Source organism: Anas platyrhynchos, chromosome 11 (genome assembly GCF_047663525.1).
Source record: "Anas platyrhynchos isolate ZD024472 breed Pekin duck chromosome 11, IASCAAS_PekinDuck_T2T, whole genome shotgun sequence".
Classification (NCBI taxonomy): Eukaryota; Metazoa; Chordata; class Aves; order Anseriformes; family Anatidae; genus Anas; species Anas platyrhynchos.
The window spans coordinates 12401829-12423300 of record NC_092597.1 but is presented as its reverse complement, the minus strand read 5'-3'; the positions used below and the strand labels follow the sequence as shown (position 1 = coordinate 12423300).

The following is a 21472-nucleotide window of genomic DNA, read 5'->3' as shown; positions in this document are numbered from 1 at the left end:
GGGGTGCTGCCGGAGCTGTGTCCCATGGCATCTCCAGCAGCCACATTGCTCCTCCGGGGGCTACTTTTTTGCCCTGGTGCCACCTGCGCCCACCCCCGGTCCTGCCACCGGGTGAATGCCACCAGTGTCACCCCCCAGGGATGTTTGGTCTCAGGTCCTGTCACCCCAACCTCAGATAAAATGGTGTTAAAGGAGAAAATGGGAGGGGAAGGAGAGAGACGGGCACCCTCTGGGTTCTTTGCTGTGCCTGCCTGTCCCTTACTAGGGCTCGTGGAGCCGGTGGCCTCGCTGTGTGCCTGGCACAGCTTGGGGACACAGGAGGTGACAGGTATGGTGACAGTGCCTGGCGCTCTGGGGAAGCCTTGCCCGGGTTGGGCTTCCCAAATGCTTCAGCCCCGAGCATGGGGAGGCTGAGACGGGGCTGAGGGGAGGCCGTTCCTGCTCCCTCTCCTCCCAGGCTCCTGTTTTCGTCCTGCGTTACGGCACGGAAGTGGCTGGTTCACAGCCTGGCCTTACGCTGCCAGGGAGCAACTTCACAGCTCTCCAAGCATCCGAGCCGCATTTCTTTTTGATGATTTCAAAGATTTATTAAGTTTTCCCTGGGAGAAGGAGGAGAAAAGAGAAAAACCACCAGCGAATAAGAGTGAGGGAATAAACTGGAAATGTACGTGCGGGGCTCGGCGGCTCTGCTGGAGCCTTGGCTCGCCTCTGGCTGGAGCGGGGCTGCAGCAAACGCATCCTCAGCTGGGCTCGGCTGTGTCCCAGGGCCAGCAGGTCAGCATGAGCAGGGAGCAATTAAAGGTTCACTGCTCGTTAATAACCTCGGTGCTGGGGAGTGTCCCTCCAGAGCTCTTGGCTGGAGGGAGAGCGCCGTGAGCGCTGGGCGAGCAGGAACCCGGGGAGCTTCCTGGGCAGCTCCTGAGCACCAGCCACCCTCCAGTTCGCCTCGTGAGTCCTTCCCCATTAATTAATTGGCTGCTTCTATTAATTTGCTCCCAAAGACGGTCGTTGGGGGGATGAGGTCACAGCTGGCAGGGATGCTGCGGCAGGATGCGGGGTTTTTCTGCTGAGCGAATTGGCGGCGTTTAATTTCACGAGAGTCCAGAAAACGGGAATTATTAAAAAGCAGCCGAGGCCTGGAGCTCAGCTGGGGCCATGGGGGGGAGAGGCAGGGCCAGAGGTGAGCCAGCCGTGGGCAAACCACAATTTTTCTCTGCGCCCTGTCCCCTGGTGGTGCGTGGGCACCAGCAGTGGTGCTGGGGGCTGCAGGAGCAGGCGGCACCTTCCTGGCACAGCTCCCCGTAGGCAATTACTGAGCGTTGTCCCCAAATTCTGGGGAAATGTTCACCTACCCGCCATCCACATGCGTGAACTGGTGGCTTGGTGATGGCAGAGGGGAGGTCTCTGCTCAGGGAGGGGGCTCTGTCACCTCGCTCCTCCCAAAAAAATGTATTTTGGTGTTATTTCCCGAAGCGTGAGGCTGCACAACCCCTTGCTGCCCCACCACGAAGCCCTGGTGCACGGCCCGGGGGCAGCGTGGCGAGGGCAGCACTCTGCTCCCCCCGCTGAATGCCGTGCCCAGCCACAGGGGCTGTCAGGAAAAATTAATTTTTTAATTAAAACCTTCTTTTTTTTTTCTTGTGTTGGTGGTGCTTTAAAGTCTGGGTCTGGAGTAATTATTAGTAGCTCTAGGGAGGCTGTGCTTCAAGAAAAAAAATGGTGCTCCTGAGAAGGGATTTCTCTGATTTGTGGCAGCGTGCAGGTCCTGGGGATGGGTTTGGGGGGTGGAGGGGGTGAGCACCTTGCAGGATGTGGCCCCAGGCTGGGCTGGAGCACGGCAGCTCCTCACCCAGCTGCTCCTCTGATGGGTTCTGCGGGCAAACCCTACCCTTTGTGCCCAGTTAAAAACCATGCCTTGGAGAGTGGGAGGTAATATAAATATTTCCCACGTCATAATAGGATTTTTTCCCCTTTCTCATGGTGCTGTTGTTATGATATCGATTTGGCATCCAGGTGCTGGGCACAGCTGGATGGCAGGAAAACCCCAACCCCAGCCAGAGCCCCTTCTCCTCTGCCTCTGCCCTTCCCGCGATGCTCCACCCCGGCAGGACCATTTACAAACTGCCACCATGGGGAGCGTTATTAACAGCTCGGCTCCTCCAAGATGCAATTAATTGTTCGCCTGCCTCCAAATCAGTTTAAGCAGCTCCTGAGCTGCCGTGTGAATAAAGCCTTCCCGACTCGCCTCCCCTCTTCCCCTCTCTCGCACGCCCTAATCCCTGGTAGCCGTAAAACCGAGCGGTTTTTAACCAGCAGTTATTGTAAATTACTGCAGCTCCAGCGCCTGCCCGGGATCACTGCTGAGTTACACGAGCCGGGATTTTAGCCCATCCTTTTGGTGCTGGGAACCATCACTATTTGCTCCTTTGCCATATTTTTAGGCTGTTTTTGCCTCGTTGCTAAATCCCTCTCGTTGTGCCATGCCTTCCCCCAGCTCCGTCTCCCTTTCACCTCTTTTCCATGCCAGAAATCCTTCCCTAAGCCATCCCCCAACTTGGGTACCCACTCCAGTGCCTCTTGGAGCCTTTTTTTTTTTTTTTTATATATAACATCTCTTTGGAAAGCTTCAGTTCTTATGCCCTCGAGAGCAAAATACCCAGACAATTGCAGGGAGAGGTGGAAAAAATAAAAATAAAAATCCCATTTCCCATCGCTGCTGCCCTGTGCGCTTTGGGAAGGCCAGGCCAAACCTTTGCATGGATTAATTGCTAATAAGGTAGTTAATAATGCCAGTGAGTGAATGCCCCGTGTCTGCGTGAGATGTAGGAGAGGTGGAGGCACGGGATGGCCTCCTGCTGCCCCTGCCTCCCCCTCGGCTTCTGAAACGGGCTCGGTGCCTCCGCCGAGGGGGCCGTGGGTGCTGCCAGCAGGTACCAGCATCCTCCTCCTTCCCCGCTTCTGGGAGGCTGCCTGATTGCCAGGCTCCCTCATTAGTATGATATCTCCTGCAAAATTGGTAAACAGAAGCGGGTGAATGAGGCGCTGATTGCAATCAGCGGGGGCTGAGAGTGCTGGAGAGCCCGCGGCTGCTTCCCCGGGGCGGCTGCTGGCGAGGGGCCGGATCCGCTCCCCGGAGGGACCCCGGCTGGGAGCCCCCGCCTCGGGTTCGCTCCCACTCGCTGATCAGCTCGGTTCCTAACGAGCTGCTGTCCTCTGCCCTACGGTCCTGGGCTGAGGGTCCCCAAGGACCACCACAAGGGCTGAGGGTGATGGGGAGCTCGTCCTGGTGCCGCTGCTGCGCTCCTTGCTGGGCACCCTGGTGCCACCGGGGGTGTCCTCGCCATCACCCCAAGGATGCCCCCAGGGCCATGCTGCCCACAGGGTGACACGGCAGCCATGGGGCTCCCGGAGTGTACCCCCCCTCCCAGAAACACGACCGTGGAGGATGAGGCCAGCAATTAGCCACAGGGACCTGTGGGCTGGGGCTCAGGGTTGAAAACCCTGCGGGAGGAGGCAGTGCTGCTGTACACCCGTTCGCTGACCTTACAGGGCTCCATCTGTGGAGCTGGCTGTTATTTTTCGTTAACTCTTTTAATCTAAAATCCCATTAGGCTCCATGGCACGGCCTCTGGTATCTTTATTTCAGGAATCACCAAAAACTCGGGCTGTGAATAATTCACTGGGAGCCTGCAGCTGGTTCACGGCCGGTTCCCTGTGCTCAGCGATTCACGTTCCCCGAGAAGCCGATGTGCTTTCTGGGTCTGGGTGCGCAGGGTCCCCAGCCACCTCTGCCCACACAAAGAGGGATTTAGGGCCGAGCATGCTTGTTTAAAGAAATACCAACTTCCAAGCGGGGTTTGGGTCACTAATTTTAGGGTTAGGGCTTTAAGGTTTTTAGGGTTAGGGTTTTAGGGTAAGGTTGTAAGGTTTTTAGGGTTAGGCTTTTAAGGTTTTTATTTTTTTATTATTTTTTTTTTTAATCCATCCGCTTCCAAACAACCCACCCAAGCTGTGTGGAAGGGCACGTGAGAGCTCCTACATGTGCACAGGGAGGCTGAGGCTGTGAGGCTGGAGGAGCCCCCCGGGTGTTACAGGGGTGCTATGGGGGTGTCCGAGGGGCACTGTGGTCCTGTCCTCTTCCAGGAACTGGGAACTCACAGGGGTGCCAGCATGCCTGGCAGGAGCAGTGCCATGAGATGGGACATGGGGACAAGGGGACAAGAAGGACCCCAGCCTCCAAACCTGGTGGGTCAGCAGCTTCTCGTGGAGCTGTGAGCGGGGAGGGAAGCAGCTTGTGGGGGGGGGGGGAGCTCCCCAAAGGGGCTCCGGGCAGGATCCTGCCCCATGGACCAGGACATGGACCCCTGGGGGTCTGCTCCCCACATGTCCCCCTCCTTGCCACTGCTGGTGTTATTCCCAGGCACATCTCCTGCCCTACTTGCACGCAGTCGGTTTCCCTGCTCCGAAATAAAACCTGACTGCAGGCCCTGCTCGGCGCGCAGCGCGGGGAGAAGCCGGGCGTGCTCTTTCTTCTCCTGACAAGCCTTGCGAGGCGAGATGGCAGGAGAGACAGATGAATAGGATGCAAAAGCGGAGCAGCGAAATAAACACGAGATAAAGGGAGCGTGGGAGAGGGAGGAGGATGCGACACAGCCGGGGCTGGGTGGCGGCAGGGCTGGGGTGGAGGCGAAGAGGCGCAGCAGCCGTGCTCCCGCCCGGGAGAGCATCTTCCCTCCGTGGGCACTCACATTTTCTGCCCGAGGTCTGGGTGCACGAGGCTGGGAGCTTTAACCTGTGTCCGCCTCCAGCTGTCAAAGGCTGTAAATATCTCAGAGGCGCTTCAGGCTTGGAAACGGTGGAGGTGCTTTAAACGCAGCCCCGAGCCAAACCAACCTATTGTAGGGCTCATAAATATCCCCTTTGTGTTCCTTCTCTGTCAGAAGGCAGCGATAAAGGAGAGTGAGAGGCAAACCCAGGCCGGCCTCAGCCTCCACGCCAGGAGCCGGGCGCTGGGCTCAGCATGGCACACGTGGGGCTGGGCCCAGGCTCCCCAGGGGCTGGGAGCTGGAGTTGTGATTTTATTTTATTTTATTTTATTTTATTTTATTTTATTTTATTTTATTTTATTTTATTTTATTTTATTTTATTTTATTTTATTTTATTTTATTTTATTTTATTATTTTATTTATTATTTCCCCAGCGAGTGCTGTTAAATGGGGCGTGCAATGGGGAAGTGGGTAGTTGCTGGCACAGTGCGCACCCTGGGGTGCTCAGCTGCGGGGACAGCGGGGGAAATTCCTCTGCTCACCTTTACTCTGCTCTGGAAGTCAGGTTTAGGGAAGGGCAATGTCAAAACCTGCCTTTTTTCATACAAAATGAGACATCCCGTGCTGCCTGCCTGCTCCAGGTGGACAGGGTGAAGGCTGCTTTCCGTCAAGGAGCCTTGGCAATGTTGACAGAGGAAGGCAAGGCTCCTCCTGGGCTCTGCCCAGCTCCACATCTCGGGGCGTGCAAGTTCCCTGCTCCTTGTCCATCCTTCCCACACTCGCTGCTTGGGGCTGGGAGAGGCACCGGGAGGTCAGCCCTCGGATTTCGGTGGTTAACAAACCTTCCTGCAGCTGGAGGGGAGAGGGGAGAGGAGGAAAGCAGGGAAAAAAACATAAAGAAACATTTTTCTTCTAACGTTTCTTTTTTCTTTTTCAGCGTGAGCCCTTCCGGGAGGAAGTCTTTAAAATTAATAATGTTCTTTCTTTTTCTCTCTCTATTCCCAAGACTCGTGGTTTAAATTAATGAAATGTCAAACACTATTAAGTTCTGATCATGTGTTGGCGATAACGAAGGGACTGGTTTCCAGCCAGTTTACAACTCCGATCCGTTCCCCCCCTTCTCCGCTCTCTTTTGCTCTGATTAAAACTCCCTTTATTAGATTTGCTCTTTCATCAGTTCCCTCTGATTTCCATCTTCCGTGGGCCAAGGCTGGGGAAAGCCTTTCTGTTTTACACGGCCTTTCAAGCCTTCCAGTAACTTGTCTCCAGTGCCTGCTCTGGTGGCAGCCCCTGCTTCTCCAGGAGCCATCGCCAGGCGTGATGGATGCTGCATTTCTTCCCTGCTTCTCTCCCTTTTTACGCTCAGGAAATGGTGGTGGTGAAGAGTTTGGAAAACCACATCACAACCCTCAGGCCCAAGCCCTGGAGACGTGAAGCAGGGACAGGAGGGGCAGCTTTGGGGCTGCCACCCAGCCCTGGGGATGCAGGTCACCATCACCATGCCCGAGCCCCCTGGGGAATTGGGCATGGGAAAGCCTTCCCAGCTCCCTGCCCAGCCGTCCCGTTGGCTGTCACATCCCCTGTGTGCAATTCCCCGTCCTAGCTGTGTAGTAAGTTCAGTCAGAACCTGCCTCCTCCTCCTGGATATTAATTTACTTGGTATTACATTTAGATTTTCGCTGGCTTCTCCCTGTCCGTCCCCATCCTTTGGCTCCCATTCCTGCTCCCCAGCTGCTCTGGGGCCATGAGAAAGCCCCAAATTCACAGGATGGAGGTATATGGGGGGGGGACGGACCCTGCCAGCACCTTCTGGCTCTCAGGGATGTCCCAAGGGCCGCATCCAGCCCATGCAGAGGGGTCAGGGGATGGACGCTTGATGCTCCATGCCAGGGGAGCGGTGCCAGCAGCAGCTGCTGCAGGAACATCCCCCTCCCTCCCTCCCTCCCCTCCTGCTAATGAACGTAGGTGAAACTTGCTGTGCTATGACTTTAATCAGCAAAGAAAACTGCAAAGCATTTTTTTTTTGCCTTTTTTTTTTTTTTTTTCTCCCACCTGCTGAATTCAGCACCGAATGTGAATGAGGCGGCGCTTGGGCTTGGCCGGGTGCCCGCTTCCCCAGCTCTGATGCAGAGAGCACATCCCCTGCACGCCGAGCCTCCCGGGCCAACCCGCGGCGAGCCTGGGTCAGCCCCGTGCATTTCACACCGTGCCCGAGGATCCTGGCAGCTCTAGAGGCTGCTCAGCGCTTGCTAAGCCCACCCGAGCCCTGTGCGCCCTCGCGCTTGCCTTGGCCACCCGCAGCCCGCGGGCACGTCCCGGCCATTTGGCACCGAGGGGCAGCCCGGGGACGGGGTGCTGGGCTTGGTGTCCCGCAGCCCCATGTGCAGGGGACGTGGGGTGGCAGCCCTGGGTTCAGGCTGGGCTGTCCGTCAGCGTGGCTGCAGCAATTTGCAGCTCCATTAGCGCTTGGAGCTGGCAGAGCAGCCCCGCAATGTGCCCGTTTGATAAGAGGCAAGTTCCACCGAATAATGAGCAGTAATTGGATTTCAGGGTTAACCAGCTCGCAGCAAAAATAGAAAAAGAAAGGAGAAGCCATTGGATATTTCTGTTCTGGCTCATCAGACACTGGAGGTTTATCTCTGCTGAGAATAGCACAGGAGAGGTAAAGTTATTAGTGACCACCAGAGCATGGTGATGCCATCGCCCCCCCGGGTTCGGTGCGATGAGTCCGTGCGTCCTCTGCCAGCCTCGGGGCGGAGAGGGGAGCACGGGGCCCGGAGGTGAGAGCTCCAGAGGTGGCGAGGTTGCTGGTGGCCATGCAGGACACCCGGCGATGCGCCCAGCTGTCGGTGAGATGAATTCACGCTGGAGCTGGTGCAGGGAAGAGCTGTTAGCACGGCCGGGATGGAGAGGCTGTTTTATAAGCTGAGACTGGAAGCACTCGGCTTGTTTAGCCCCGCAAAGGAAGGCAAAGCAGGAAGATGATTACTCCCCATAAATATATCAGGCGAGTAAACACCAGGTACAGAAAAGAACCGTTTAAGCTAAAAGACTGTGCTGGCACGAGAACAAATAGGTTTTAAGCTGGCTGTTGTAGGCTGGGAATTAGGAGCCACTGTTTAACCATGGGAGCTGCGATGGAAGCGGAGGAGAGAAAAAAATTCCCTGCTTTGGGAACGGGGCTGGACTGGGTGCGAAGGGACCCGAAGTGGAGGGGTGGTGAGTCCCCCCAAATGGCTTTTGGCACATTGGGCCTCTCCCATGTTGCTCCCCAGGGGGAAAACAGCCCCAGGAGGGTCCCTGAGCCCCGCTGGGTGACTTGGGGGTACCTCTCCGGAGTGCCCCAAGCCCCCTGGCTGTGCTGCCCGTGGCAGGCTGCTGCTGCTGGCTCCCCTGGCGTCCTCTCGGTGTGCCTGGGTGGTGATCAAGCACGTGCAGGAAATTATCCTGAATTCCTTCTATATTCTGGGGCCTGTCTAAAGGCTTGGTGAAGAATTTGCTGATTAGGACTCTAATCAGCTTTGAGAGCAGGTAATTTCTCAGCTAGAGATCATCTCCAAACAGGAAATCAGATTCAGGAGATAGCTGCTTTATGCAGCACATCATGGTGGACTAGAGCAAAGCTTGTTGTAATAATGAGCGGAGCTGGAATAAGATCATCATTAATATTATGCATTAATTGCTTTACACCCCTCCTCCTTCCAGGTGGCTTTCCTACCTCGCTTATCTCTGCGTAATGCAACAGGAACCGTTCCAGACCCAGTCTTGGCACCCAGGCAGGGGTTTTGGACCCTTGGACCCTGTCCCTCCTTCCAGACACCAGAGGACACCCCGGCATTCCCAGCCGCGGGCGTTTTTGAGCCTGGCACGGTGCCTGGGAGCATAGTAAGACACAACAGCACTTAGTGGAGCGGCCTCAAAGGTCACAGCGACACCGGCCCTGGGGCAGCCGATGCCCACTGGTGAAAGATGCCAGGCAGCGAAGCAGTAAGAGCTGGGAACAGCACCCTGCCCACAGCCCAAACCACAGCCAGCACCCCACACAGCACCTAGCCAGGGGTTTTACAGCCGATCGCATGGGCAGGGCCCGCAGAGAGGGCGCAGGCTGCTCCGGGAGCGGGGCTGCTGCAGCTCCCTCCACGCCTTTCCGCAAGGATTAGTGTCTGCTGTGCCGTGCCGGGCGTGCAGCCGCGAGCACACGCGTGCAGGACGTGGGGGGAGCTGCTCTCACAGAGCGGGGCCTGGGGATGCTGTGGGGGGGCAGGGGGGGCTGGGAGCAGGCTGTGCTGCTCAGGGAGGTGTGGGGCAGGAGCAGCAGGTGACCCCAGCCCCAGCCACATTCAGCTCCTCTCTGCGGGGATCCGGAACCATTTTCTGTGCATCTCGCCCCCCTGGGCCTTTCCTTTGGGAGGAAGGGGCCCTTTGTGTCCTGCTTGCGCCAGGGCTGCCCGTACCCCGCACCCTGCACCTTTTGTCCATCCCACCGGGCTCGGGGGCATCTCCAGCCGGCTGGACCACTGGGGGGGACACAGCTGAGCCCCCCCGCTTTGCCACAGCGCTGGCTGCAAAGGCTAAACGTGCTGAATGTGCCGCTGCTCCTGGAGCATCAGCGCGCACCGTGCCGCTGCTCCTCCAGCATCAGTGCCGGGGGGTGCTCAGCCGCATCCTCGCCCAGCATCCCGGCACGGGGGGGGGGGCTTTCTCCCTCCGTAACCCTCCGGAGCGGGAGCCCAGCGCCGCGATTTGTCACCGGGGCCGGCCACGGGAGGGAGGCAGGAGGCGGGGGCGGCCGGGGGGGGGCGCGGCGGCGGCGGCGGCGGCGGCGGCTGCGGGAGGACGGAGCCGGGGGGGAGCTGCCGGGAACGGCGGAGCCGGAGCCGCGGTGCTCGGGGCCGGCAGCAGCCGCAGCCCCGGGGCATGAGCTCGCCCCCCCGGGGGAGCGGGGGGCCCGGCGAAGCGGGCCGGGAGGCAGGAGGCAGGAGCGGCGGAGGATGCGCCCAGCCCCGCGGAGCCCAGCCCAGCTGCAGCGCGCCCAGCCCGGCCGCCCCTCCGAGGTAACGGGGAGGGTTTGGAGAGGGGGGGAGAAAAGGGTGGGGGGCACCGCCTGGCACGGCAGGGGGGCGTCTCCCAGCAGCTGCAGTCGGGGCCCCCCCAGGGGCTGGGGGTCTCCGTGGCATCGCCCCTCAGCATCGCCCCCCCCCCCCCAGCGCTGCCCGCAGCGCCCGCCGCGATCGAAGCCGGGCTTTGAGGTCGGATGCAGCCGGGAACCTCCGGCACGGCTCCGGCTGCCCGCGGCCCTCCCGCTGCAGCCCCTGAAAGCCACCGGCTCTGCGGGGTCCCTGGCACGGGCAGCCGGGGAGGGGGCCCGGGCTGTCACACCCGGACCTCTCTCGGCACCCCCATCTCGGTGGGGATGCCCCCGGGGAGCAGCGATTGCGATCCGATCCCGTTTGGGTTTGCAGCCCCAGGTGGGGCACGCTGCCTTACACCTCGCCCAGCTGCTGTCACCGATGGGGTGAGAGGCAGAGCTGCCCTCCTGCCTCTCCTCCCGCGGTGCTCGACTTGTACGGGAGCATCCCACCCCAGGATCCCACCCCAGCAGAGCATCCCTCCCCAGCAGGCACCACAGGTCCCCGGGGTGCTCCTTTTATCCGCTGCGCTGCCAAGGGAGGAGGAAGAGGGGTTTAATTACCCTCAAGTGTCAGTTCGAGATAAATCTGCTGGGACGCAGCTCTTGGCAGGTGCCAAATAACGGGAGGCTTTTGCGCACGGGAGGCTGAGCTGAGAACAGGTCGGCGGTTTAATTGGCGGCTCCTCGGAAAGGTTCGGGTCAGGGTGGAGAAAATGGGACGGTGCTGGCTCCGGCAGTGATCCCCCTGCTACGGCTCTGGGAAGGGAAGATGGATGCTGAAGGCTGACGGCTCGCTCCGGTGCGTTCCTGCGGTGTTTTTGGGGCTGGGGTGCGGAGCAGGTGCTCGGGGCTGGTGGCACAACCTCCTGTCGGTGCCGTCCTCTGAGGAGCTGATGCTGTGCTGGTTCTGCTGCTCCTTCCTTGCTGAAGCAGGCAGCTCCCGAGGGAGCCCTTGCCCTGGTTGTCAGGAGACGACGCATCCTACGGGGCACCCAGGGAGCCAGCGAATTGCCTCCAGAAGCAGGGCTCTGCGCAGCGGTCTCCTGAGGATGTGAGGTGGGGCGACCTCGGGGGTTAGCACACGGCTCCTCTTACCTCCTCCTGCCAAAATCTCTGAAAGGCTTCACGGGAGCTCACAAGATAAGCGTTTGAAGGACTGCGGTCTTGCGGCTCCATGGGGAAAAGCCTCTTCCCTCTCCCCACGGCTGCAGGGCTGGGATGCACAGAGCGCCTGCTTTCCCCCTGCCTGTGCCCCACTCAGCAGCCCCGGATCCTGGCTCAGCTTGGGGAGCAGAGGCTCCTCCAGGCCCCCGCTGCAGGACCCGTATCAGCGCCACGAAAGGATGCTGCTGTGTGGCCGGCCCCTGCGAAGTGCTGCTCGGGGACGTGCCAGCAGGAGGAGGAAGGACATAATGGTTTATCTTATTGCTCAGCCAGAGGTGCTGGGCTCTTCCCCATCCTCATCCCAGCCTTCCCGGGGCTGCCACGGGGTGGGTGTTTTGAAGCAGCGGTGCCCCCCTGCTGGCTCCTCGGGGTTGGTGTGGATATGGGGAGCTGTCACTGCTGTTTTCTGGATGAAAGTGGGTTTTGGCCATTACTGTGGTTGTGCTCATTGTTTCAGGGTCCAGAAGGTGAAGAGCATCTGCTTGCTTTGATCCGGCACCTTGTGCTTGCTGCTCGGCTGGTGACCCTGGGGACAGAGCGGGTGGTGGCACCAGCAAGGGGAAACCTGTGGGGTGTCGTTTGGGTGCACGGCTGCTGGTGGTGCTGGGGCTGGTGTGGGGTGCTTGGGCAGCTGGGCCAGGGTGGCCTGGCCACGCACAGCTCTGGGAGGAGGTTTGTGTCCCTCCCCGAGCTGCCTGTGCCTGAGTCTCCACCAAAGGCAGCCCGGAGGTGTGATTAAGGGGCAGAGACTCTTCCTCGTTCCTCTTGCGAGCCAAGCTGCCATGGGACAGGCTGGGCTGAGCGAGAGCAGAATCCGTGCTCATTTTGGCGGCAACAAGCTTTTGATGCCACCTGTGACAGGAGCATATTGAGCCCTGATGTATATCCGCTGTGCTGGCTTTGAGCTTTTGATGCATGCACGCACAATGAGGGGAAAAAAATTAAACCCGCAATCCTCAAAATGTCTGCAAATCCAGCAGCTTATCCTCACCCCGGGCAGGCAAAATTAACCAAGTGTAGGATCAGTAAATCAGGGAATCAGCCGCTCTCATCACCGAACGTGAGAAGGCTGTGAGCTCAGCTGGCACGGAGCAAGGCACCCGCACCGAGGACGCTCAAGCTCCAGCCGTGGGGCACCGGGGGACTCGGGCTGGCATCTGTCCTCCTAATCTGTCCTTCTGCCACGCCGAGAGCCCGGGCAGGTGGCAGTGCCGTCACCTGTGCTTGTGCCGATCCACGCCGCCGCATGCTCCGGTCCCCCAAATTTCCATGGGGCTCAGAAACCCAGCAGGCTTCTGAGCACCCCGAGGTGTTTGCAGCTGGGACCCGGGGCCAAGCAGTGGCAGTGGCAGCTCCTGGAGGACCCCAGCGCTGCAGGAGGCTGGGGCCAGGCCAGTCCATCTGGAGGCTGATGGCATTATCCCTTAAACGCCTTTCGCTGAAATAGGGTGGCCGGGCTGATTGGATTGCACTCTGTAATTAATTAGCTGGGTGCAGTGGGCAGGAGGCGGCTCCGGTGGGAGGAGAGGGGGGAAGGTGCCAGGAGAGGTGCCCAGCTCCATGCCACCCCTTCCCACTGACACGGTGCTGTACAACGTGAGCCACCAGGAGCTGGGTGCCTCTTCCAGCAGCCTGGCCCTTTTCCAGGTGAATAATTGCATTTTTCCACCTGGTGAGACCCCCAAACCACAGCCCCAAGACCATGGGGAGGTGAGGGTGGGCTGGGTACGGGTACAGGGGGCTGGGTGCCCCTTGCCAGGGGGACAGCGGGTGGGCTGCAGCCCCCTGTCCCTTTGGGTTGATTCTTTCAGCACCATCCGTACCCGTGAGCAGCAAGCATCCCTCTTAGGTTATTGTTATTTTTATTTTCCTTTGTGTTTACTGTGGGGATTAATAAGGAACTGCAGCGTAAGGGAAATCCGAAGCGGCTCCTTGGTTATTGTTTAATTCAGGGAAAAAGCAGCCTGCCGAGGGAGAGGCTGAGCTCAGGGTGCCCCACGTGCAGCATCCCCGCTCGGGGGACGCAGGGCTCGTGGTGAGACCCCCAGTTTGGCAGGAGGGGCACTCAGCGGGGGCTGGCCAGGGCATGGGGACACCTGTGTCAGCACCCACAGGTGCTGTAAGGGCCTGGGGAGGAGCTGGGAGCTGCTTGGGCAGGGTGTGGAGGTGGCACACCCTGAATGGTGGCACCTCTGGGTGCTGCAGCCTGCCCTGCCGGGTGCTGGCTCAGCTCGGGGAGAGCTGCGTGCTGCTGGGTTCCCCTGCTGGTAGCTGGAGGTGCTGCCTGGGAGGGGAAAGCTGCCTTCTGGCCGGGGCACCCCGGCTCTGTGTGTAGGGCCGGCGGGTTTGTGCTGCACGCCGGGGCTCTGCTGCAGCGCTGGAGGAGCGTGGCTGAGCCCTGTGCGCTGATAAATCTTGGAAAACAAAGCAGTGTGTGTTCAGCTCAGCTGAGCCCACAAAGGAAAACCACATCACTTGCAAAAGCAAAGCTTTTAAAAATAGATTTTGTTTTATTATTATTATTTTTTTTTTCTTCAGCAGAGAATGCAGCTCTGTTTTGAGCCGGGCCATGAAGTGCCTGGGGAGGGATGCGATGAAACCTCTCGTTTTAAAGCTCCCGGTGCCAGGTGGGGCTCCTGGAGCTTTGTGTGCCTCCAGCCCGGCTTTGTGGCGGTGCTGGCTGCTCCGAGCTGCTGCTGCCTGTGGAAATGGGGGAATTGGGCATTTTTGGTGCCAGGGAGAAGCCTCTGGTTGTGTGCCACACGGGTCAGGCTGGTTCCTGCTGGAAACAAAGCCCTGGGCACCCCTGCGGTAGCGAGAGCTGGCAGCAGCCTGCTGCATTGCTTCTGCACAGCCACCACAGCTGCCGAGGGGCAGCATTTCCAGTCACTCAGGTCTTGTTTTTGGGGGAGAAAGAGGAGCGTTGTCAGCCAGCGGGTGCCGCGCATCGTTCCTCGCTTCCCCCCGGCGTGAAGGGGAGGTGGCGGTGAGCCCAGCAGAGCCTCCCTGCTTCCCCCCCGCCCCCTAATTTGCTAAGGAGCCCTCTTGTTTGCCTCGGCTCTGATTAACAAGGCGCGTCTCGCTCTGACAACGTGTCACAAGCAATAAATTTCCGCCGAGCTGTGGGGCGGCCGGGACGCCCTCGCGCTCCCACCTCCCTGCTGCTGGCTCTGCCCCAACCCCGTGCTTCGGCCTCAGCCTGGGAGGAGGAGAGGAGGCTTGGGATGGAGAGGTTGAGAGGTTGTGGTGTGAAAGCAGCTTTCCCAGGGGCTGCCTTAGCCCCCAGGGACTCGGTGGTTTCGTGGGTTGTTTGGAAATGTAAAAGAAACCACCAGGGATGGACCAAGAGCTGCGTAGTGGCCGCAGTCTGTGTTTTCCCAAGGTTTTCTGCTATGGTTTGGCCTTTGGAGAAGGGCTGGCTGTGTCCCGGTGTGAGCAAGTCCCGGATGCGCTCTGGTCTCTGGGAAGCTGCCCCACAGCTGGCAGGAGGATGTGGGACAGCAGGGCCTGGATCCGTGCTGGTGGGGGCACACCAGGCGTCACCAGAGCCTTGGGCTGGCTGGCAGTGAACCAGCCCGGATGGAGAGGCCCTAGGGAAGCTTCTTCCCAATGAAAACTAGATTTATACTAAAAAAGTGGGCAGGAATGGGTCTCCAGAGGACCCTGTGCACCCCACCGAGCTGAGGACAAGGACCCGGCCAGCCCCGTGTGCCCTGTCCTCACGCAGCCCCGGTGAGCGGCAGGGGGCTGGTGCTGTCACCGCCACTCTGTGTCTGTCACCTCCTGCCCTGTGACACCAGCTGCTCCTCTCCCGGAGCTGCTGAGGGACTGCTCGAGGTTTCTAATCAGCGAAGGGAAGCACCGACTATTAACACTGCTCCTCTTTGTATTCTTGATGGATTTTCTTAAAGCGTTGCTCTTAGAGGCTCTCCACTGTTAGCTTTTGTTTTCTCCTCAATAGCTTGTCTAATAAATGCCATTATCTTGGGCACAAATCTACTTCATGTCTCAATTCCGCTCGGCGAGGCTCGGTAACAACGGCAGGGCAGCCGTGCTTTGAAGAGGGGCTCTGTCACCGCCTGATGCCACTTCCCTGCCTCCCAGACCTGTCCCCGAGGCACGCAGGGCACCCGCTGGGTGTCAGATGCAGCAGCTCCACCTGGCCGAGCCCCTCGGTGATTAGAGGGGATGTGTTAATGGCCCGGGATCCTCTCTAATCCCATCAGATTAGGTGGTGGGGAAGGGTGAAAGGCTGCAGGGTGAAGCTGAGAAGCGTTTCCCAGAGCTTGAAGGAGCTCAGCTGCAGCCAAGCAAAGGTGTTGGTGCATCTCCAGGTGGTTCCTGCTTGCTCCAGCTGGGGGAAAGCTCTCCTGGGCCACTTCCCTGTGCCTGCAGCTCAGCACCCCCATGCCTAATTTTCTTTAAAGGATTTTTTTTTTTCCTACTTGGTTCTTGCATTTTAAAATGCACACGCTGTGTGCGCAGCATTCAGACGTGCTCTCGGCTTTCCCCCAACCGTAATTGCTTTAAAACTGCAGATAGTTGGCAAAAGCAATTTTCTCTACATTAGGGAAGCCTCCAGCTCATCTCATCCCTCACACAAGCCTTTGCAGTCGCTCTCCCCCAGCCCTGCCTTCTCCCCTCTGCAGCTGAGCGATGCTCGGAGCCTTGCGGTGCCTCTCGTCCTCTGTGCTCCTGGGTGATGCCCTCTCTTCCCCAGCCTCCAGGGGGGAGGACCGGCCTCTATCACCGCTTCTGCTGAGCAAGGGTGATGCTTTCTGGCTCCTCGGCCGTGCTGATGGCATCGTGACATCTGTGACCGTGGTCCCATCTCCTGGGCTGGCTGGGCATGTGTGCCGGGCACATGCCGCTCTCGTTCTAGTGACTCTGCTGCCGGAGTGTTTAACATGCTCTCTCTGCTCGCAGGACGTGTCGGGCTTTCAAAAAGCATTAATGATGGAGAGTAAATTGGAATCTGAGAGAAATAATCTGTAGGCGTTCTCTGTAGGCCTTGTCTTGCCTTGCCTTCCTCAGCCATGGCGAAGGAACAGCGGCTGAGCAGGAATATCAATGAGGAGGAGCCCCAGATCCCTCTCGTCTGTTGTGATGTCTCTTGCTGTGCTGGGGTGGCTGCGGTGGCTTTTGTCACCTCCTGCTGGAGGACAGCCTTTGGTTGTGCGATGCTCTGCCTGCCCCAGCCAGTCCTGGGGAAGCAGGACCTCGTGCAAGGACCAGACCTTGCAAATGGAGTCAAGCTGGAGGTAAATGCACCTAAACTTGCTCTGTGCGCGCTGCAGCCCCCCTGCCCTGTGCCGAGGCCCCTTGGCTCCTTATCTGCTTGGAGGGGAAGATGGGGTCCTCCCAGGGATGATCATCCTTGTGAGCATCGGCACCAAAACCATGGTGGGGTGGTGGCGATGGGTGCAGGAGTTCTCCAGCCTGAGCCTCCAAACGCCTGCTGCGGGGCTGTGAGCTGAGGGCTTTGGCACAAGGCACACGTGGAGGGGGCTCTGCCTCTCCAGCACAAACGGTGACTTCCCTGAGCAGGTACTGAATGGCGCTGTGGGTTGTTCAGGTGGGAACTTGGTGAAGAAACCCATACCAAGCGTTAATCGAGACTTTGGGGGTTCCCTTTCCTATTCCCTGTGTGCCTGCACTGGAGGTAGAGCCCTGCTGGCCACCCTGGGGTGTTCAGGCCGAGGGCAGCAGAATCTCAGGAGGCACCTAAAGGGCTCTGGGCCCCAGAGGAGAGCCAGGGTGCTGTCTGCAAAACCTACTTGTTGCTCCTGCCCCCATCCTGCAACACGAAGGCACAGCTGGCACGGATCTTGTGTCCGTGGAGAGCTGTACCTTCCATGTGTCTTCGGCAAGGGGCTGTTCAGGTACAGCTTCCTACCTTAGTCTGGTCCCTGGGCTGCTCTTGGATGTTTACCAGCCTTGTAATTAAAGCTTTTCCCATCTCTGTTTATTTCCTGAGCATTGTTTCAATGTCTGGAAAATCCTGTTGCGGCAGAGCCTGGAGTACTTCAAAGATGCCCAGGGAGAGGACAGGTGCTCTGCAGGGACCCTGCATATGTCAGGCACGGAGAGAAATCAGCCGTGTGCTGGCTTCCACTAACCAGCTGCTAGAGCTGGGTAGAAACTCCAAATCTCCCCTTTCCTTCCTTTTCCCTATTTCCAGTACCCCAGAGCATCACCTGGTACCCTGGGGCTTGCTGTGCTGGGAGCACAGGCGCCCGGTCCAGCCCCAGCAGCTGCATTCCCTGCTGCCCCACTCCATTTTTATTATTTTTTTTTGTTTCCACTGTAAAAATGTGTAGCAAAAACCCTGCCTCGAGCACAGGGCTCGGCTGTGTGCTGAGATGTGCACATGTTTCAGCCTGTTGGCAGCCACTGTGCCTTGTGGCATGGAGGACTGAGGTCTGGGGGGCTCTGAGCTCCTGAGGCTGGGCTGTTGAAGGGCTTTTGCTTGAAGCTTGGGCAGCAATGGTAGCTTTTGGGTAATTCTGCCTCTCTGTTGGTGTGTTCACAGCTTCTGCGTAAACCAAGGGCGAGTTGTCTCCTTACCTCTCCTTGCAAGTATGGAAAAGAGAAAGCCAAACATCTCCCAGCTCAAAACCTACAGAACCTAGGCTTTCTGCCCATTTTTTAAGCGATGGGGCTTGGTGTGGAGGTGGAGACACCGGGGTTTTCTCCTGCAGTGTGGGTACCTATTGCTAGGAGAGCCCGGCACAGCGCAAGCCGTGTCCTCTCGGCCTTGAGTGTTTGGAGATCTCCAGATGGGCTTTGGGGCTTCACGTGTCTGAAGCCTGCTGCAATCCTCACTGTGGTATGTTGAGCGGTGTTCGAACACCCCTCGGCTGCTCCCTTTGGGGGCTCAGTCCTGGAGGGATTGGGTGATGCTGATGGCTTTAGCTGCCCCCGAATTCGGGGTGCTCTGCACCTCTCAGAAGTGGGACTTCTTGCAGCCCCATCCTTCCAGTCATGCAGCTGTGTGCTGTCTTAATAGTGTCAAGCTCGCAATGAGCTCGGGCAATTTGCTTTATAAAGCAACGCGCTAAATGTGTCAACACTCAGTGCATGTTTTTAATATAATATTTCAGATTGTTTTGAAAGAAGCCAAGATCCTTCCTTCCCTCTTCATTAGGAACGCTTTATGTGAAAGAGATGAACAATAGAGAGAGTATGCCAGGGAGAAAGCGTTCCCAAGTATTTGTTGCTGCTGAGAAATTAGCTCTGCTTATAATATAAAGCTTCAGTGCCTGACTACGGGGGCAATTAGGCAGTGTGCAAGCTGCTGAGGAAGGCTGCAGGGTCACCGTTGCTGGAGATGTTAAGGCCAGGCTTGACAACGTCCATCAGGCATGGTGAAATTCCTGCTCCTCAAGGGAAGGGGATTAAATGATTGTCCTGCCTACCCAGGGAGAGTCAGAAGTACAATGTGAGCTGCTCTGCCATGAGCACTTTCAGGCTGGGTTTGTGAATCTTGCTCTGTTTCAGCCCAGAAATGATGGCTGTGATTTTTTAACTCGCTTCCCAGCAGGATTGCGGGTGGGTGGTTCTGCTGCTCTTCTGGCCTCCAGCTGGGAGACTTGGTCTCATGCCATGAGAAGGGTAAGACCTTTTGTGTGGCTCTGTTCTGACTGGTGCTAGTCAAAAATAATACAGCTGAAATGCTTTCATCAGAGAAATATGGTTCCCGTTTCTTCCTCTAGACTGTCTCTTTCATCTCAAGGCAGAGGAAAAACTTTCAGGGAAAGTCAAAACTTCTCCTTTCTGCTTCAGACCATGTACTGGGGTGGGAAAGGGCTCGTGCCCTGGCCAAGGTGGCACCGCTCTGAGCAGCACAAGCTCCTTAGCTGGGGTTTTCGGTGGGTGCCACAGCAGCAACAAGCCCTGAAAAGGGTTTGGAGCAAGGAAGGTCAGTCCAGAAAGAATGCTCCAGACCTGATCCTGCAGAAGCTGGCATGGCAAGGAGCTGTGCTGGGACCGTTGGGGACACAGTGGGATGGGGGCAAGCTGGAGCAGAAGGTCAGTGTCCTTTTGTGTGCTCAGGACAGGCAGGATTTGGTTTTTCTTCACCTCCTGCTAATCCTGCTGCTGAAATATTTCTCCTACAGATCTTTTTTTTTTTTTTTTTTTTTTTTTTTACAGCTCCTAAATGGAGTGTTTAAGCTTATTCTTTTCTTTTCTGTGAAAGAGGCAGTAAATCCTTTATCCTGGCTGGCTATTTCTGTACGTGCATTTCCTCTTTGTGCTGCAGCTTGTCAGCTGTGTCAAAGCCCAGAACCTTGGCCTCTGTTGGACTCCAGGCTTGGATTTCTTGGTATTTAACAACACAGGCTCACTCGGACTAACATTTCTTTTCTCTCCTCTTGGTGTCTTTTTGCAAAAATACCTGTTTAAAGCAATTCCTGACAAAAGGGAGCAAGCAGAGAGGTAATGGCTTGTCAGCTCTGTCCCCAGCACAGCCGGGCGATGCTGGCTCGGCGGTGGGTTTTGGCATGCGGGGGGATTAGCGGGGGGAGGTGGCTGCCTGTGTGTTGGGGTGATGGCAGAGCTCTTGGCATCTACCAGCTTCGCAGTGGAGCTGTGCTGGTCCTTGAAGGTGATGCCAGCTTACCACTGTGGGCATGTGCCTAGCCATGGTGGCTGCTTGTACAAGAACAAAAGAATAAACAATGGGAACTGTGATTAATTAGCGCAGCAAATTAGCAGGGTGCTTGGCCAAGCTCGAGCTGGAGGTAAGGAGCTGAGAGGAGATGAGAAGGCTATAACCAGCTCTGGTAGCTAGGAGTGAGACTGCCAGTGCTCAGGGTGTTAATTACTGTACCCTAATCCAAGTCAGCAGAGTTATCTTTGACACAGTGCTCTGTCTTTGCTCTTCATTTGCAAATTTGTGCAAGGACCATGATCAGCAAATAAATTTGCAGAAAGCACGTGGGGGGCCTAGAGATTTGGAAGTATCCTCGGCAAATATTTGCCCGCCTCTACGGTGAACCTTGCAAATGCTTCTCGTGACCTCCATGCTGAATGTAACGGGCAGCTTTGGGTAGGATGTCAGGCCTCGGGACAGGACCAGGAACGGCTGCTGCAAAATGCTAAGCGTTCCCTTACATCCTCTCTCCTTCCTGCCCTCTTGCTGTGCAGCATGTGGATATCTTCAGATGTGATACACTTGACTGCTTTCCTTGTAGGAGCACATCATTCCCATTAAAAGGTGGCTGCAGCTAAATACCATTTGCTCAGCGAGGTCTAAAGCAGTGCCCTTTTGAGTGATTGGGAGGCACAGCCACTTTCTTGGGGACAAGAGACTATTTTTCAGGCTCTTTATTATTAATTTGTTAAATGCTGGCTGATCAAAACTGAAATGCAAAAAAGGATGTGAGCTCTGCTACAGGGACCTCACAGCGAAATAGATGTTTTAAATCAAACCCAGGCTGGAGGTGATAGTGCTGCGTGTGAAGGTGAAGCTGGACAGGAGAGGGGTGAAGATGCCTCTTTCTCCACCAGGAAAGGGTCTTGCTTCTCGTTCAGTGCTGAAATCAAGCTCCTCGATCAGCAGGCAAAGGACAAGTCATTTCTCAAGGTGTTTGTGGGACACTTTGGCTTAGGAGGAGGGCTCCCTGGCCCCCTCCCTGGGCTCCCTAGACCCCCTGTGGGGCTGCAGAGCTGGGGGCCCGTCCCTCAAGCACTCTGTGTGCACCACAAAGGGTATGGGGGTATGCCATGGCATTTACTGGGTCCTTGCTTTTTCCCCCTGCTACTTGTGACCTCCTCCCCAGTGGGATGGATGCTGCTGGCATGCTTTATGTAGCTTTCTGTTCCTCCTTGTGGTGGTAAGTAAAAATATTGCTATTTCAGATCTGAGAGGTCTAGCTAAGAAGTTTATCCTAACAAAAGGAACATTCCCTCCCGTGAATGGTTACTTGGCTTTGATAACATGTAAGCAGTTGTCTGGAGCCCATTCTTCCCTGGCGTGCATACCTGGCTCTAACATTGGGTTTATTTTCCTTACCCCTTGCATACTGTTCAAAGAGAGGAGATTTGGGTCTCTGCAGTCTCTGGGTGGGTGGGGAATACTGCCTCTCACTATGATCATGGTTAATAAGCTTCTGCCTGACCTGTCCTAAATTGTGCTTGCATTATTACGTGCTCAGTCACGATAATCTCCAGCAGTTTTGATGCCATAACTCAGATGGTTTGCTTTGTGCCATAGCTTGGAGGAACTGCAGGCTATCTCCTCTGAACCCCCAGGTGCCAAACTGAAAAGGTAAGGCACCTTCTTTAAAAATAAATTAAAACATTTCCCACTGGGGCTCCAGTGAGGATTGTCTGTAAGCTCTTCACTGTGCTTGAACACTACTATTTGGACTTGAAATACAGGTCAGCCCAGAACCTTAACCTTGGC

At 57.0% G+C, this 21472-nt stretch overlaps 1 protein-coding gene across 3 annotated transcripts in view; it reads left to right on the top strand.

The window, feature by feature from the left end:
- Positions 1 to 9578: 9578 nt before the first annotated feature.
- LINGO1 (leucine rich repeat and Ig domain containing 1) overlaps positions 9579 to 21472 on the top strand; it is a 115729-nt gene continuing 103835 nt past the window's right edge. For 2 of the 3 annotated variants that reach the window (XM_038184910.2, XM_027465653.3), the window contains exon 1: positions 9581 to 9820. Coding sequence is in view for 1 of the 3 variants with exons in the window: in XM_038184908.2 (XP_038040836.1) it covers positions 9758 to 9820 (63 nt within the window). In the remaining 2 variants the exon portion in view is untranslated. Of the gene's footprint in view, positions 9821 to 21472 lie in introns of all 3 variants that reach the window. The other variant, XM_038184908.2, reaches the window with a different exon arrangement.